This window comes from Myotis davidii, unplaced genomic scaffold (assembly GCF_000327345.1).
Source record: "Myotis davidii unplaced genomic scaffold, ASM32734v1 scaffold370, whole genome shotgun sequence".
In the NCBI taxonomy this organism is placed as follows: domain Eukaryota; kingdom Metazoa; phylum Chordata; class Mammalia; order Chiroptera; family Vespertilionidae; genus Myotis; species Myotis davidii.
In genome coordinates this window covers 13161741-13175295 of record NW_006288615.1, presented here as the reverse complement: position 1 = coordinate 13175295, position 13555 = coordinate 13161741, and the positions used below count along the sequence as shown (strand labels likewise).

Genomic DNA, 13555 nt, shown 5'->3' with positions numbered 1-13555 from the left:
ATCCCCCGAGGGCTCCTGGGCTGCCAGAGGGATGTCTGACTGCCAGCTTAGGCCCAATCCCCCAGGGAGTGGGCCTAACCCAGTAGGTGGACATCCCCTGAGGGGTCCCAGACTGTGAGAGGGCACAGGCTGGACTGAGGGACACCACCACACCGTCCCCCCGCCCCCGCTGAGTGCACAAATTTTTGTGCACCGGGCCTCTAGTATACTAATGGTATGCTAAGGCTGCTCAACTGCTTGTTATGACATGCACTGACCACCAGGGGGCAGATGCTCAATGCAGGAGCTGCCCCCTGGTAGTCAGTGCGCTCCCACAGGGGGGGCACTGCTCAACCGGAAGCCAGGCTCACAGCTGGTAAGTGCAGCTGCAGTGGTGGGAACCTCTTCATCCCCTGAGGGCTCCCAGTCTGGAAGAGGGTGCAGGCTGGACTGAGGGACCTCCCCCAAGTGCACGAATTTTGGGCCTCTAGTGTTTTATAATTTCTTTAGGTTGGATACCAGGATCATTTCACTCTCAAACAGACTTCACCCCACTCCCATGCCCCTCATGCATCCTTCACGTGGTCAGCTATGTTTGTATAGAACAGTGGTTATCAACCTTGGCTACACATTAGAGTTATGTGGAGGGACTTTTAAAAAATGGATCCCTCTCTTTCACTTCCATCTCCATAAATTAAAATGAAGCTTTAGGGTTAGGGACCAGGAATCGCTATATTTGAAAAGTTTACCAGCTGATTCTGATGTAGAGCAAGGATTGAGAGTTACTAGTACAAAGGGGAAAATAGGAAGTAGATGGCAGATACTCAATCTGTTCTCTTGTTCTTAGCTTGCTTTAAATTTTTCCTTCCCAAGATGTAATCAATCTTGTGGGAGAGTGTAAGCATTTAATATCTTGGCTCAAATGGAGTTTGCAAGTAAAGGTAAAGCTTTATGAAGCTTCAAAAGACTCTGGAAACACTCTGAAATACTTGTGGAAGCAGCTGGCCCTCTACTGCGATTTCTGAATAAGTACTGCATACGTATCCTTTTGTACTGAATTACAGAGAAAACTTCTGACAACTGTGTTTACTGTGGTTGTTGGCAAGAAATTGTCATGGAGAGAAGAAAAGCACTAACTTGAAAAAGGATAATAAAACGTGATTTTGAAAAAAAGAGGTGATGGAACAACAGGTGGGTCAATGATCTTTGTGTCCAACCACAGTTAAATCTGTGCCTGTTGCAAATAATATGTGGTGACTACTCAAGTCCCCTCCAGCACACTTTTGAAAACTAGTATAATTTAGGCCAGCCCAGGCATGTGCTCAATAAGTATATTTGGGAAAAACCTATTAACCCACAAATTAAATCAGCAACAGAAGTAGTGAAAGTCATAGCTCTGAGGGGAAAAAAATGCTTAGAATCAGAATAATTTGGAAAAAAAAAACATAAGGAGTGGAGTATGGTAGAGTGGAAAGAGCACAGGAATCGAGCCAGAAGGCCTGGATTCTGATCCTGGCTTTGCCACTGTTTGTCAAGTCATAGAATCTCTGTGAGTCTCTGTTTTAGGATTCAAGAGATGAGCTAGTCCAAGCCCAGGGCTCATTGTTGCAGGTGCATTTCCAATGTGTATCATAATGTGCAATTTGTAACTTAAGTCATATCTAAAAATATTGTAGAAGAATGAATTTGTGAGTTTTTCCATTTTATATTCCACACGATTACTTCCAGGATAATTCCACAATTTGCCAATCATTTCACTATAAATCTTATATATGCATTGTCATAAAAAATAGTCTCCTTACTTTCTGAAAGGGGCTAATAACTATTTACAGCATCTTGGTCAAATCATGTATAACTCACCTCTGTTCTTTGGCATTTTGTGGGAACATTCATTAAATGTAATGAACTGGTACAAGAACAAGACCGGGAAACAAAAATGTCATATAACTACAGGAAAAGTTTTGCCTTTTCTGCATAAAAGTTTATGCAGTTTTTACACACAAAATAATGGCATATGTGGGTAGGTGGTATAGCAATGCAACAGAATCTTTTAGGCAAGAGTTTCTGTTATGATTTGATTCCTGAAGCTTTCATTTGCTTTGCAGTATCGGGGTGTGACCACCTCTTGCCATAAACATAGTATTTCCTGACTTAAAGGACTAAATATCTTATATTCCCCAAAGTAGATATTCTCCTTTCCATATATGAGGTGAATAAACTCTAGGAGATGGCTTTGGCAAATTTGGAACAACTGGGACTAAGAGGTTGAGTGACAGAATAGCCTCTGACCTTATGCAGCAGAGATAGAAACACTGACCAGCTGGTTATTTCCTGATGAGACTTGACAAGCTCTTCAAGAGTCTCTGGACACATTTTTTAAAGCAGCTGTCATGAGTGCTGGTGAAACCTTTAGTCATGTGTCCTTTATCTTAAGCATTTGGTTCTTGTACTAAAATAATTGGAAACAAAATAAAAATAGTAATCAATACTTTCTCACACACCTTACTGGGGTCCTGTTTACACAGTACAATTTTAGCCATTTGTTATTTTGAACTAGGTATCCAGTTATTGATAATGATGTATTCAATTTCATGAACATGTGCAAATTTCATTTTTGCATAAAGGACTTGGACTCAGTTTACATGTTCACCTAATAGTCACAATGAAGTTATTGGCAGTCCTACTTAAACTAACAAATGCATAGCTTTCCTACTAGAGATATATAGAACTCTATTTTCTAATTATTTTTCTAATATATACACATTATGATGCTGTATGTGATGGATCAATCTTGGCCCAAGTCCAAGGGAGATGACTTCATTAAACAACCAAAACATCCTTAAGATCCTCAATTTGTGGATTCTAGTAATTGTATTGTAAAACCCTCTCCCCCAGGAGAATATTAAAACAACACTACACTATACCTATGGCTAATTAATTAATTAATTCATTACCGTCAGCTAATGCCTGGCTCTACTTTTCAATATAAAATTATTATGGCTACAAAAAGCAAGTGTCTTCTAGAGTTAACAGTACATTTAATTCCCAATGTCACGTAACATTTTAAATAATAAAAATATTGCAAATCTTTAAGATTTCAGTCACTATTTTTCAAATGAGGTCAAAGAGTTTAAAAGAAAAATATAGTGGTTACAAGTATACAAATAAAGCTCACTGTATTCTACAAATTGTTTAGATCCAGTGCTTTTGGTGCATACTCTTAAAATTTTCTCTGGCTTTACCAGTTTGAGAGTCACTTTTAAATAAATGTATATATTTAAAATATATATGTATATTTTATTTTAAAGAGGAGGGGAGAGGGAGAGAGAGATAGAAACATCAATGATGAGAGAATCATTGATTGGCTGCCTCATGCATGCCCCACATTGGGGATGGAGCCCATAACCCGGGCTTGTGCCCTGACCGGGAATTGAACCATGATCTCCTGGTTCAGAGGTTGAAGCTCAACTACTGAGCCATGTCAAGAGTCACTTTTCATTGATAAATGTTATTTTGATTTGCAAAAATGAGGTTAAATGGTATCTAAAGTCACTTAGATAATCAGAGTACTATCCTACCTGACACGTTGCTAAAAGGTTGATATGCAGTTTTTATACTTGCTTGTGGTTTCAACTGCCAGCTATCAGAGAAGTGTCCCTATAATTGACAAAAGGGAGAAAATAAAAGATTTAAAAGAAAAAAGGAAAGGGGGTGATAAGGTAGGTAGATTTTTCATGTATTTTCTTGTCATACATTTTGTAGTAGTAAGTACTACTCCCTCCTAAATACATCATTTGAAGTCAGAAAAAGGCGACACTCAGCGAGAAAGCTTTATAAACTAGGGACTGTCTTGCTGTCCTGAGGCTTTGTCCTTTTGGGAAGGCTGCATGTCCTTTTCTTCTTGTATTAGATAAAACAAGGGCGTAAGCTCTGGTGATGTGATTTGGTGAGTTAGCTATAGAAGTGGCTCTGGCATCTGTTACTTCCACTCTGTTACTTATTGCCTCTGCTCGGTTAATGGTAGCAGACATTTGATTAACTGCTGAGATTTGGAATTGAAGGGGATCCAAGGTGAAGTAAATCACATAGCTAAATCTCTCTTTCATCTTCACCTCACCTGTTCCTGTTCCTGTTTCCAGATTTCTGGCAGACTGGCAGCTGAGGCCTTCACCTTAGGGGCAGGAAAGCCTGTAATTATTTCAAGAGTAAGTGATTTAAAATGCATTTTATAATAGTTTGGATATATGTTATTTTGTATATCATTTTTTAGAAGAATTAAGAGCAAATATCTTAGTCTTTTCATTGTCAGTTCAAGTGTTTATTTTTCCCTATTTTCTACACTGAACATATTAGAAAGCTTCCACATTTGATATTTGCCCGTATTCACAAGGAGACACAATCAATTCTGGAAAATGAAAGGAAGTGTCTATAATAATAAAAGCATAATATGCTAATTAGACTGGACGTCCTTCCAAATGAACTTCCAGATGAAGCCAGGGCTGGGAGGGCTGAGGCAGCTGCTGTGGTCACCTCAGGCTGAGGCAAGCCACCACAGCTGCAAGGGCCAAGTCCCTTGCAAAAATTTTGTGCATCAGGCTTCTAGTTGATTATAAAACTTAAGACCAACCAACCACATTATGGAGGAAAATTAAGTCATGGAACAAACCTCATAAGAACCAAGAAAAAAAATTATCATCCATTTAATACCTGTACTTCTCAAAGAACTTGGGCCAGTGTCCAAATAGTCTGTTGTTAAAGAACTAAAAAATGGAGTGGAGCCATACGATTAAGGTCATAATTGGTCTTATTGGAAACACAGTCTATCTTGTACTGGCACAATGAAACTGTTCTTTCTTGAGAAATGGTCCAGCCATTGCTAGCAATCAAAGGCAAACACACCCACTCTGAAAGTTCATTGGCTCATGTCACATTCTTTTTTAACAGCCTAAAGTAGAATATAAACTACTTTTAGGGTACCTGGTTCCTTGCTTATATAAAGATATCACCTAGCAATTGTTGCATGAGGGCAAGACATGGTGACTGTTACTAGCAGAGAATGCAAACTGATTTAGCTCATATTATATGCTCCCTTGTCTTCTTAAATGGAAAACTTCCTCAAACTAAATATTTATTATTACTATCATCCTTTGCATCTTTACAAAGCTCAATAAATAACACAGGATAAATATAGATTTTAAGAGTGTGAAATATAGGTAAGAAAGCCAAAAACCATTATCAGACATGAGGGTGGAACAAATAGTAAAGCTTTTGTAGCTTATAGAAAATTAAATGCCTGAGCAGAATGATTGAGGTTCATAGTGAGAACTCCAAAACACTACTGAGAAGCTGTTAAGTATGACATTTGTAGTATGAATCTACCAGATATGACTTTAGAATCCATTGGTAGACCATTCCTTCTGTTATATGAATAGGATAGGAGGTTGATAGGATCATTGAAACAGCATACCAATTTTTTTCATTTTCAAGAGGCCAGAACATGGAAACATGTTCTAGGATTCATGTGCCCTAAGTAGAAATACAAGGATAAGAATTAAAAACTACCTATTATTAATGTTAAAGATAAATTATGAAAATAGTATGATTATATCTTATATTCATGTTTGTATATTTAAATTATTAATAAATGGAGAAGAAAAATGGAAATTGGTCAATTGTTTATTGTCTCCACACCATAGCACCACAATTTTATTATGGCACAAGAATTCCCCGAGTCTTGCATATTAAAAACCAACCAAACAAAATCATCCACAAAAAAACCCCCACTTAGGAGGTCTATGCAAAATGTATGCATTACAAATGTAATTATAAGGGTTAATGTTGGAGTACTACACAATATTCTTGAAATGATTATTAATGCCCAGATGTCCTACACATTAACGGAATCCTGGACTTAATAGTGCCTATTCCCTGGATAATGTAATATTGTCATGGAGGGTTCCCTCAGGATATACCAAAGCACAAATATGCAAAGGAGAGGGAACACAGGCACTAGAAATACTATTAAACACAATTTTCTCATTCACTTTTGAATTTTCTCATACACTTCTAGGGTTCAAGTTCTTTCATTACATTTCATTTCATGAGATTACTAAAAAGAAAAGTTACAACTATATTAACTTCTAAAGGATAAAAATTTCAACAAATGTAAAGAAACCAAAGGACAACTACAGACAAAAGAGAATACCATATATAGATAACAAACATGCCCATTAACAGACATGACTACATATTCCATCCTATAATCTCATAAATCAGAGCTTTTAATTGTCTGGATTCATATGTGACCGTATTCTTTCCAATATGCATTCTTTCTTCTTCCAGAGGTTGTTCAATAACAGCAGGCACGTTCCTGCCATAAACTTCACAGTGGTCTAGAAACTGCACGCATTCTTGAAAAACAGTGTCACGAACCACGATCGTGTGTTTTGACATGTTTTCTAATAAGGACAAGAAGCATCTTTTGGCATAGTACCAGGTATCAGTTCCCAGTTTTTTATTGTAAGGTTCCAAGCTTTTGATAACTCGAGAAATCCCAAAGTCATAGTTTCCTTTGGCACAGTAAAGTGTCCCTATCACCAAATTCACAATGCAGAGATGGTAGGTTTTCTTATCTGGGTCATCATAGGAGAGCTGCTCTTCCTCCTTTTCAATCTTCCTCATCAACTCCTCAGCTTCTTCGTTTTGACTTGTCATAATATATGAAACACAGAGGTTAGCCAATACAATAGCACTGACATTCAGGATGTTGTCATAATGCTTCTTGACTATGGGCTCATAAAAACCGATGGCTTCTTTGTATTTGTTTTCCTGCATGAACAGAACATGAGCCACGTTCAGCTTCCATACATCATGGTCATTGCAGAATTCCACAGATTTGCGGAAGATCTTTTCTACCATTGAATAATTTTCAAGGTTCCAGTAGATCTTTGCCTGGGCCATCAATACGGGAATATACTTCTCCAGGAGGTCATCATATTCATTCACTGCCTTTTTGACCCCTTCATCATCTCTATTGTGTCTTGCTTCCTGCACTTGTTTAGTGAGTCTCCGGAGCTGCTCAGTCAGCATTCCGGCTAGCCCATCCAGCTTAATAAAAGCCTCTTCAGGAGCTGTCTGGCAAGTAATCATGGCATCTAAGAAGTCATAGAGATAAGGTGTGAGGAGCTTATAAGTCAAGTGGGCATTCTCTGCCAGGACATCGGCTGCTAGGTCAAAATACTCATATTTGCAGTAGAGCAGCAACAGGTTGCCAAAGGTCTCTGGGGGAAAGGGGTTCTGTTGGAGCAAAAACTGTAGCTTTTCAAACCCTTCTGTAGGCCTGGCATCCATATTCATCAGCGCCTGGTTGTGCAGGGTCACAGGGTCTAACTCTTCCTCTGCCCTTGGTGGCATGTCAGTGAGGGTTTCCTGGGCCACCTCGTAGTTTTTCAGTTGGTATTCTATGGCTGCCTTAAGGTTGAAGGCTTCCACCAGTGCAGTCTGGTGAAGAACTAAAGTATTGCCAACACTGCGAAAATCAATGCCCTCAGTGGTCATGCCCACACCTAGCTCTGGGTGCTGGCGGATGCCATGCTCAATAATGTCTGCAATATGCTTCAGAGCCGAGGCATATTGTCGACTGCTATAATAGGCCAAAGCCAGATTGTAGGAAAGGTCAGGCCGGTAGCCCGAGGCCTGCAGGGCTGTAAAGAACTTGGAACACGCAGCTTGATACTGTCCCTCCTTGTACAGCAAGCAACCCAGGTTGACCTGGCTATCTGACTCATTCTCACCCGCACTGTCTTCACCCGCTTCCCCACTCAGAAGCTGCTCCACCAGGCTCCTGGCCCCGGGGAGATCGCCCTCGCTGTACTTGATAGCAGCTTGGAGACGGAGGACCCGGCTGTGGTAGGCGGGGTTGTCCAACAGGAGGAAGGCCACCCGGGTGGCCTCGGGATAAAGGCAGGCCTTGTACAGCGCCTGGGCCTGGTACAGGCGGTACTGCTCCAGCTCCGGGTGCAGCTGGCTCAGCTGCTCATAGCACTCGGCCGCCATGGGGAACTCCTGCAGGCGGTAGTAGCAGTAGCCCAGCAGCGACAGGCCGGCGCGGCTCCTCGGGCTCCGCTGCAGCTCCCTGCCCAGCAGCTGCACCGCCTCGGCGTAGCGGGAGTCCCGGATGAGCCGGTACACGGTCGCGGTGAACTCCCCGTCGGGGATCGGCGTATTGCCCAGCCCCGCCATAACCGCCAAGATGCTTGTGCGTCCCAGTTGCCAAGGCAACAAGCCAACCGGAAACGGAAAACTCCTAGCCCGGATATTGCTTTGCAACGGAAGGAGACCGTTAGCAATATAAAGGAATCACTGAACAGAGTCTCTCGAGTGCTGATACAGTCCTCGAAGACGATTTGCGGAGGAAATGAATTGGGAAGAGAGAGGAAGCCCTTCCTGGTAGTTCTGCGGCAGAAACTCTTCTTCCCGGCATGCATCGGTCAAATGCACCCAGGCCACTTGGGACTTGGCCGCTTTGCTTTCTGGGAGATGTAGTCTTTGCGGGAGGGAGCCACAGCCTGGCAGATGGGTTTCACTGGATTTCTGTTTCTATGTAGATGAGTTGCTTCCTACTTGTGTCATCTTGATCTTTGGCGAGGGGGAGGAAGGTTTGTGGTCGTGTGTCCTATATACTACCTGCTGCATACATGTGCTGTTTCGTGTTTTGTTTTTGTAAATTAATGGGATAAAAAAGGTGGAATATTTCCTTGGAATTCCCCTAGATTTCTGTTTTTAAGCTGCCTTGAGGGCACACTTTGTAAGAACAAGAGACCAAGAGTCCTTGTTTTTGCTGTTTCCACAGGAAATGGTTTTGTGAATCTTATCAGGTATGAGAGTCTTTAAATTTTAGATCCAAGTGTCTCCCACTTCCCTTTTTAATAAACAAGTATTACTGAGCAGATATTGGTGTTTAAACTTGGCTGTGTTTTCTGCCTTGGTCCTCCAAATATTTATTGAAATTAAGAAACAAATCTTTCTTGCTCTCCCTATATCCCCACTGATTTTCCATGATCTGTATTGACCTGACTATACCCAAGAAAAACAGTGTTTGAATAAAAGCACCTTTGCTATAAATTTAAAGACTTCAGTGACAGTCCTTCATCTGTCTCCTCTATAGTTTTGCTACCCCTACATCTTTTCTATATATACAATTTCAGAGCCAACAGCAACTGTAGTATGTGACTCTCTATTAGACCATTTACATGTATTAATTTTAATCTCATTGTCCACCCTATAGTCTATATATTACAGATGAAGAATCTGTCTACTAGAAAGGTTCAAGTGACTTGCCCAAGACCACACAGTTAAATAGTTAGTAGCTGTGTCATGATATTCGAACAGCTAGTTTCAGTAGGAAATAGTGACTGATAAATAATCTATTCCATATACCTCCTATAGGTGAGTTTTTAAGGGCTCAGTGTTTGGTGCCAAGTTGTACGACAATGAATTAGTGGGGTTTTTTTTCTGTATTTAAATAAGCAACCAAGTTTGTTTGGGTAATAGAAAGGTGAGCTTCCAGGCCTGAACTGTAGCTGTGAGCAGATGTTAGGAAGTAATGTGGGGGTGGTATAACTCCTAGTCACTTGGAATAGTTAGGAGGGGACTTTTATAGACTTGTGATTGCTCCTATCATAAAGCAATGGATTTTATGTACTAATTCAGTCTTTTCCTTTGCTCAGAAATTGGCAGAGTTGTGTTCTTACGGGTGGAATCGGACAAGGAAGCTTCCACTGTATGAATACCAAGAAAGGGACCAACTACACCCATTTCAGCAGGGTTGAGTAGGGCTCTGGCCACCTACAGAAAGCAGTTGATGAGGGTCCCCATAACCTTACTCCGAGGCTTCTCTCAACCTAGTCTCTGTGTGCACCATTGAAGGGCCTTCAAACCAGGGAGGTACACGGGTTGAGGGATGCTGGCTCGTGCTGCTCAATATTTGAGGGTGAGTGGAGGAGGATCTTCACCTCCACAGCTGCCAAACTACACGTGTCCTTTGGACACTCAGGCTCCGTATTTTAAAATCCTTATGTATGAACTGTTACTTTGGGTGAGTTGCTATTAAATCAAGGTAAGATGATAGAACATGGCAACAGGAAATTGTGTTATATATCTCTTTAGTTTGCCTGTTTCTCAGAATTGCATCATGAAAGCATTCACCTTCAAATGGCTTCTTGGAAACATAAGAAAGATAAAGGACTGTCTGCTCTCTGATCCCTACCGGTTTCATTGAGGTTCCCCTCTTTGTGTCGGTAACTCTCTGTGAGTGTGGCAGCAGAAGCGGGCAGGAGGGAGCTGTTCTGTGTCTTTCCCCTTATTTCATGTGCCGGCTTGACAAAAGCAGGACTTTCAGCTTAGACAGATGGAGGGCAGGTTCATTTTCAAAATGCAATGAGTGCCCAGATCACACTGTGAAATTGGCGTGACCATCACTGCTGCTGCGCTAGACTTTTATTTTGCTGCCTATAGGCAGTTGGGGAATAGATGTGTGTGTGTGTGTGTGTGCGTGTGTGTGTGAGTGCGCGCGCGCGCAGGGGGAGAGATGGTGAAAGAAGACCCTTTAATTAATGATAGAAATTCTGGAAAGCAATAAATGACATGAAATGTCATAAGGATCAGTGTGTTTCCAACAGGATCTTGAAAATCTGGAGCATATATCAAAAAGGTAACTGTATTGTGCCATTCTAGCAATAAGAAATAATTTAGTGGTTGCGATAAAATGATTTAGTGCCTCATTGGACAGAATTACTTTGGGAAAGTGGTGTTGGATTTTGCTGCATAAGGGGAGGCATGTTTACCACGTAGAAGAATTCCATTTAGGCAAAATGTATAGAAGCCAAAAGCATTTAGACTACGCATTTTTGCTTCTTAACATGCTTATGTTTCTGCTTGCCAAAGTGTGAAATGATCAAATCCTATTTGTGTTGTTAATCTATTTGTCATTTTCTTTTAAAACTAGTTGGAAGGTATGTTTTCTTATTAATCCTGTAAGTGTCCTATTGGTAAACATTGGTTATTTGTGAACATCTCCACAACCATAGCTGTGGTCAGACATCTTCCTTAATGAAGGAAGGCATTTCCAGTTGTCATTTCTTCCCCCGTTTTGTTCCAGGCCATTTTCTACAATATGGTCAGTGTGGGGGGCTCAGTTATCTTGTTTCCTCCCTCCCCCATCTTTTACCATAAACAGGGAAGAAAATAATAAATTAGTGTCAAGTTGGTAATATAGTTGACTGACTTTTAGGAGTATCTGTTTAATCTTTTAAGACTTTTGGAAAGATTGTATTCCAAATCAATACTTAGGAACATTTATACTCAGATGGTGAGACATTTAACCTCGTTATGAATTCTTCTTTCCTGGTAATTCCAGTTTTATTCATTTTTTAAATTCGATTTTCTTCTTGAATATAGCTTGTTTTATTATTGAAAGATCAGACAGAGGCCGAAAACTAGGACTACAGGCTTTATTAGAGGAGAAGCACCTGCCGGGCTGCCTCGCAAGGGGAGGACAGCAGCAAGTGCAGGGTGGGCACGCCTTTGGAGGGGCGGAATGGGAAGGGGTGGGGGCTTAGTGTACTCGGCGCACACTGATTGGTGGCTTACTGCATTGTCCATATAGGACAAGGGCTTAGGGTATTTGGCAGGTGTGGATTGGTGGTCCAAGGTATAGTCCATGTAAGGTACATGGTTAGTCACTCAGGTATTTCCGGGCTGCAGGTTACGTCATACTCCGCCCACCAGTTGGGGGAAGGGAGGATCTATCATTTATCAAGTAGTTTATATTTGGGGGCTTATGGCATTATGATCTAAATTAATTTATCAGAGATCATAGCAGCATATGATTTATAAAAGGAATTAGAGAAGGCACAACTGTGGATACTGGCATTTAAAATAATCAACCTTCTACCCAAACAAAGAACTACTCTAGCCCCGTGTTTATAAAGGGTACTTTTTGTACCGAGACCAGGTCCTGCTTTGCCTGACTTCCCCCATAATCTTTACAGCTCTTCTGTGAATTTGGTGATTCTTATTGTTGGCCACACGTGAAAAGCATGGATTAAGATGCCAGTGGTTGCTGCAGCCAGCACCGAGGACTGGTGATTGCTTAAGCTGGCCAGTAGGGGCCACGCTACACCTCTTCCCTCTCCCCCACTCCCTCCCCCCACCCCCTGGGTACCTCCTCTTCAGTCATTTGAATTGGCTTTGGGTCATTTGCTGCAGTTTGTTCTAATAGAACAGGCACAATGCTGTAAGAATTTTAAAGTTTAAGCACCGAAGCCGTCGTGTAATTGTATGGCATCAGTGTGGCTGACGGCCCTGGATTGATGCAATCCCCCTGTGTAATTGCCCATGCAAATTTGAGCAATCTGTGAGGACGCTGGAACCTGCATTTGGCTGCAGGCTCTTCTCCCTCTAGGAAAACTTCAATAATTCGAATTATTTTGTCATCTTTAAAGTGTTCCAAGGAGAGGGCTGTCCCAGTATCCTTCCCACACAGGCAAGCATCACAGATCCAGACAAGGTTAATGGGCTAAACGTGATCGCCAGAATTTAAATGGTTAGTATTCAGATGCATGCTTGCCTCTTTTAGTCCTTATATCCCCCTTATGAGGAGAAAGATTATTCCGGAGCTTTAGTTAAACATGAAGCATTTTATTAAAAACAAAGATACTTAGGTCTCTTAAAGCAGCAGATACCTCAAAATCATGAATTAGTTACTTGTGAAATGGCCAAGCTGTCTATAATGTATTCTTACAATGAAACATCAGCCTGGGAAATCTACACAAAGGGAGTGACTTCAGGCAACTCAATTGAAAACATATTTCCCTTCTTTTGTGTAAAGCAATAATTAGGAAGCAAATCAGTAGGAGATCCTTCTTAGAATATTGTACATAAAAATAAAATGGCGCAAGCAATTTTTCCCTAAGGGAATGAGACCCAACAAAACCTAGCCTCCTATTTCCACACCACCATGCCCTTTCTTCCTTCCTCCCTTCCTTTCCTTCTATTTTCTTTCTCTTTCTTTCTTTTTAAATTCATCTCAGTATGATTTAATCTAAATCTGAAGAAAAAAAATATTGTAACACAGACACATATGCACACAGAAAATAAATACAAAGATAAATGAGGACCTTAACATTTTTTTTCACAGCAAATACTTAATTTACTTAATAAAACAAACATTTCTGTAGGAGTGTGTACATTCAAAACATTGTTATAGATTTAATACACAGATAAACATCTTTAGCACTGTTGAGAAATGTACCAAATATGCAACAACATTCAAAATTAAATTAGAAAAGATGTACAACCCCAAATTACTAGCTGAGGTAAAGGTAAACAATGTAAGGAAGACATCAGTCATTGCTAAATCCAGGTGCTCATCATGAAATTCTCCAGACACACTGCATTTCATTTCTGCCAGCTATGTGTTTTATTCTATTATCGCTCACTTATGAAACTTAGGGAATTTTGGCCTTCCTGTAGCCAGACTCAACCTTTAAATTTCCTGGTACATTTGAGTTTTGGG

The 13555-nt window shown here is 40.8% G+C and overlaps 1 protein-coding gene across 1 annotated transcript; it reads right to left on the bottom strand.

The window, feature by feature from the left end:
- Positions 1 to 5654: 5654 nt before the first annotated feature.
- On the bottom strand, positions 5655 to 8449 carry LOC102756286 (tetratricopeptide repeat protein 30A). The gene has a single exon (XM_006760581.2). It carries the CDS (start codon positions 8218 to 8220, stop codon positions 6223 to 6225), a length of 1998 nt encoding a protein of 665 aa, XP_006760644.1. The 5' UTR covers positions 8221 to 8449; the 3' UTR covers positions 5655 to 6222.
- Between the last annotated feature and the right edge of the window lie 5106 nt (positions 8450 to 13555).

Bases quoted from the DNA above. Each gene is read 5' to 3' on its own strand.
- LOC102756286 (XM_006760581.2), bottom strand. From the start codon at position 8,220: ATGGCGGGGCTGGGCAATACGCCGATCCCCGACGGGGAGTTCACCGCG.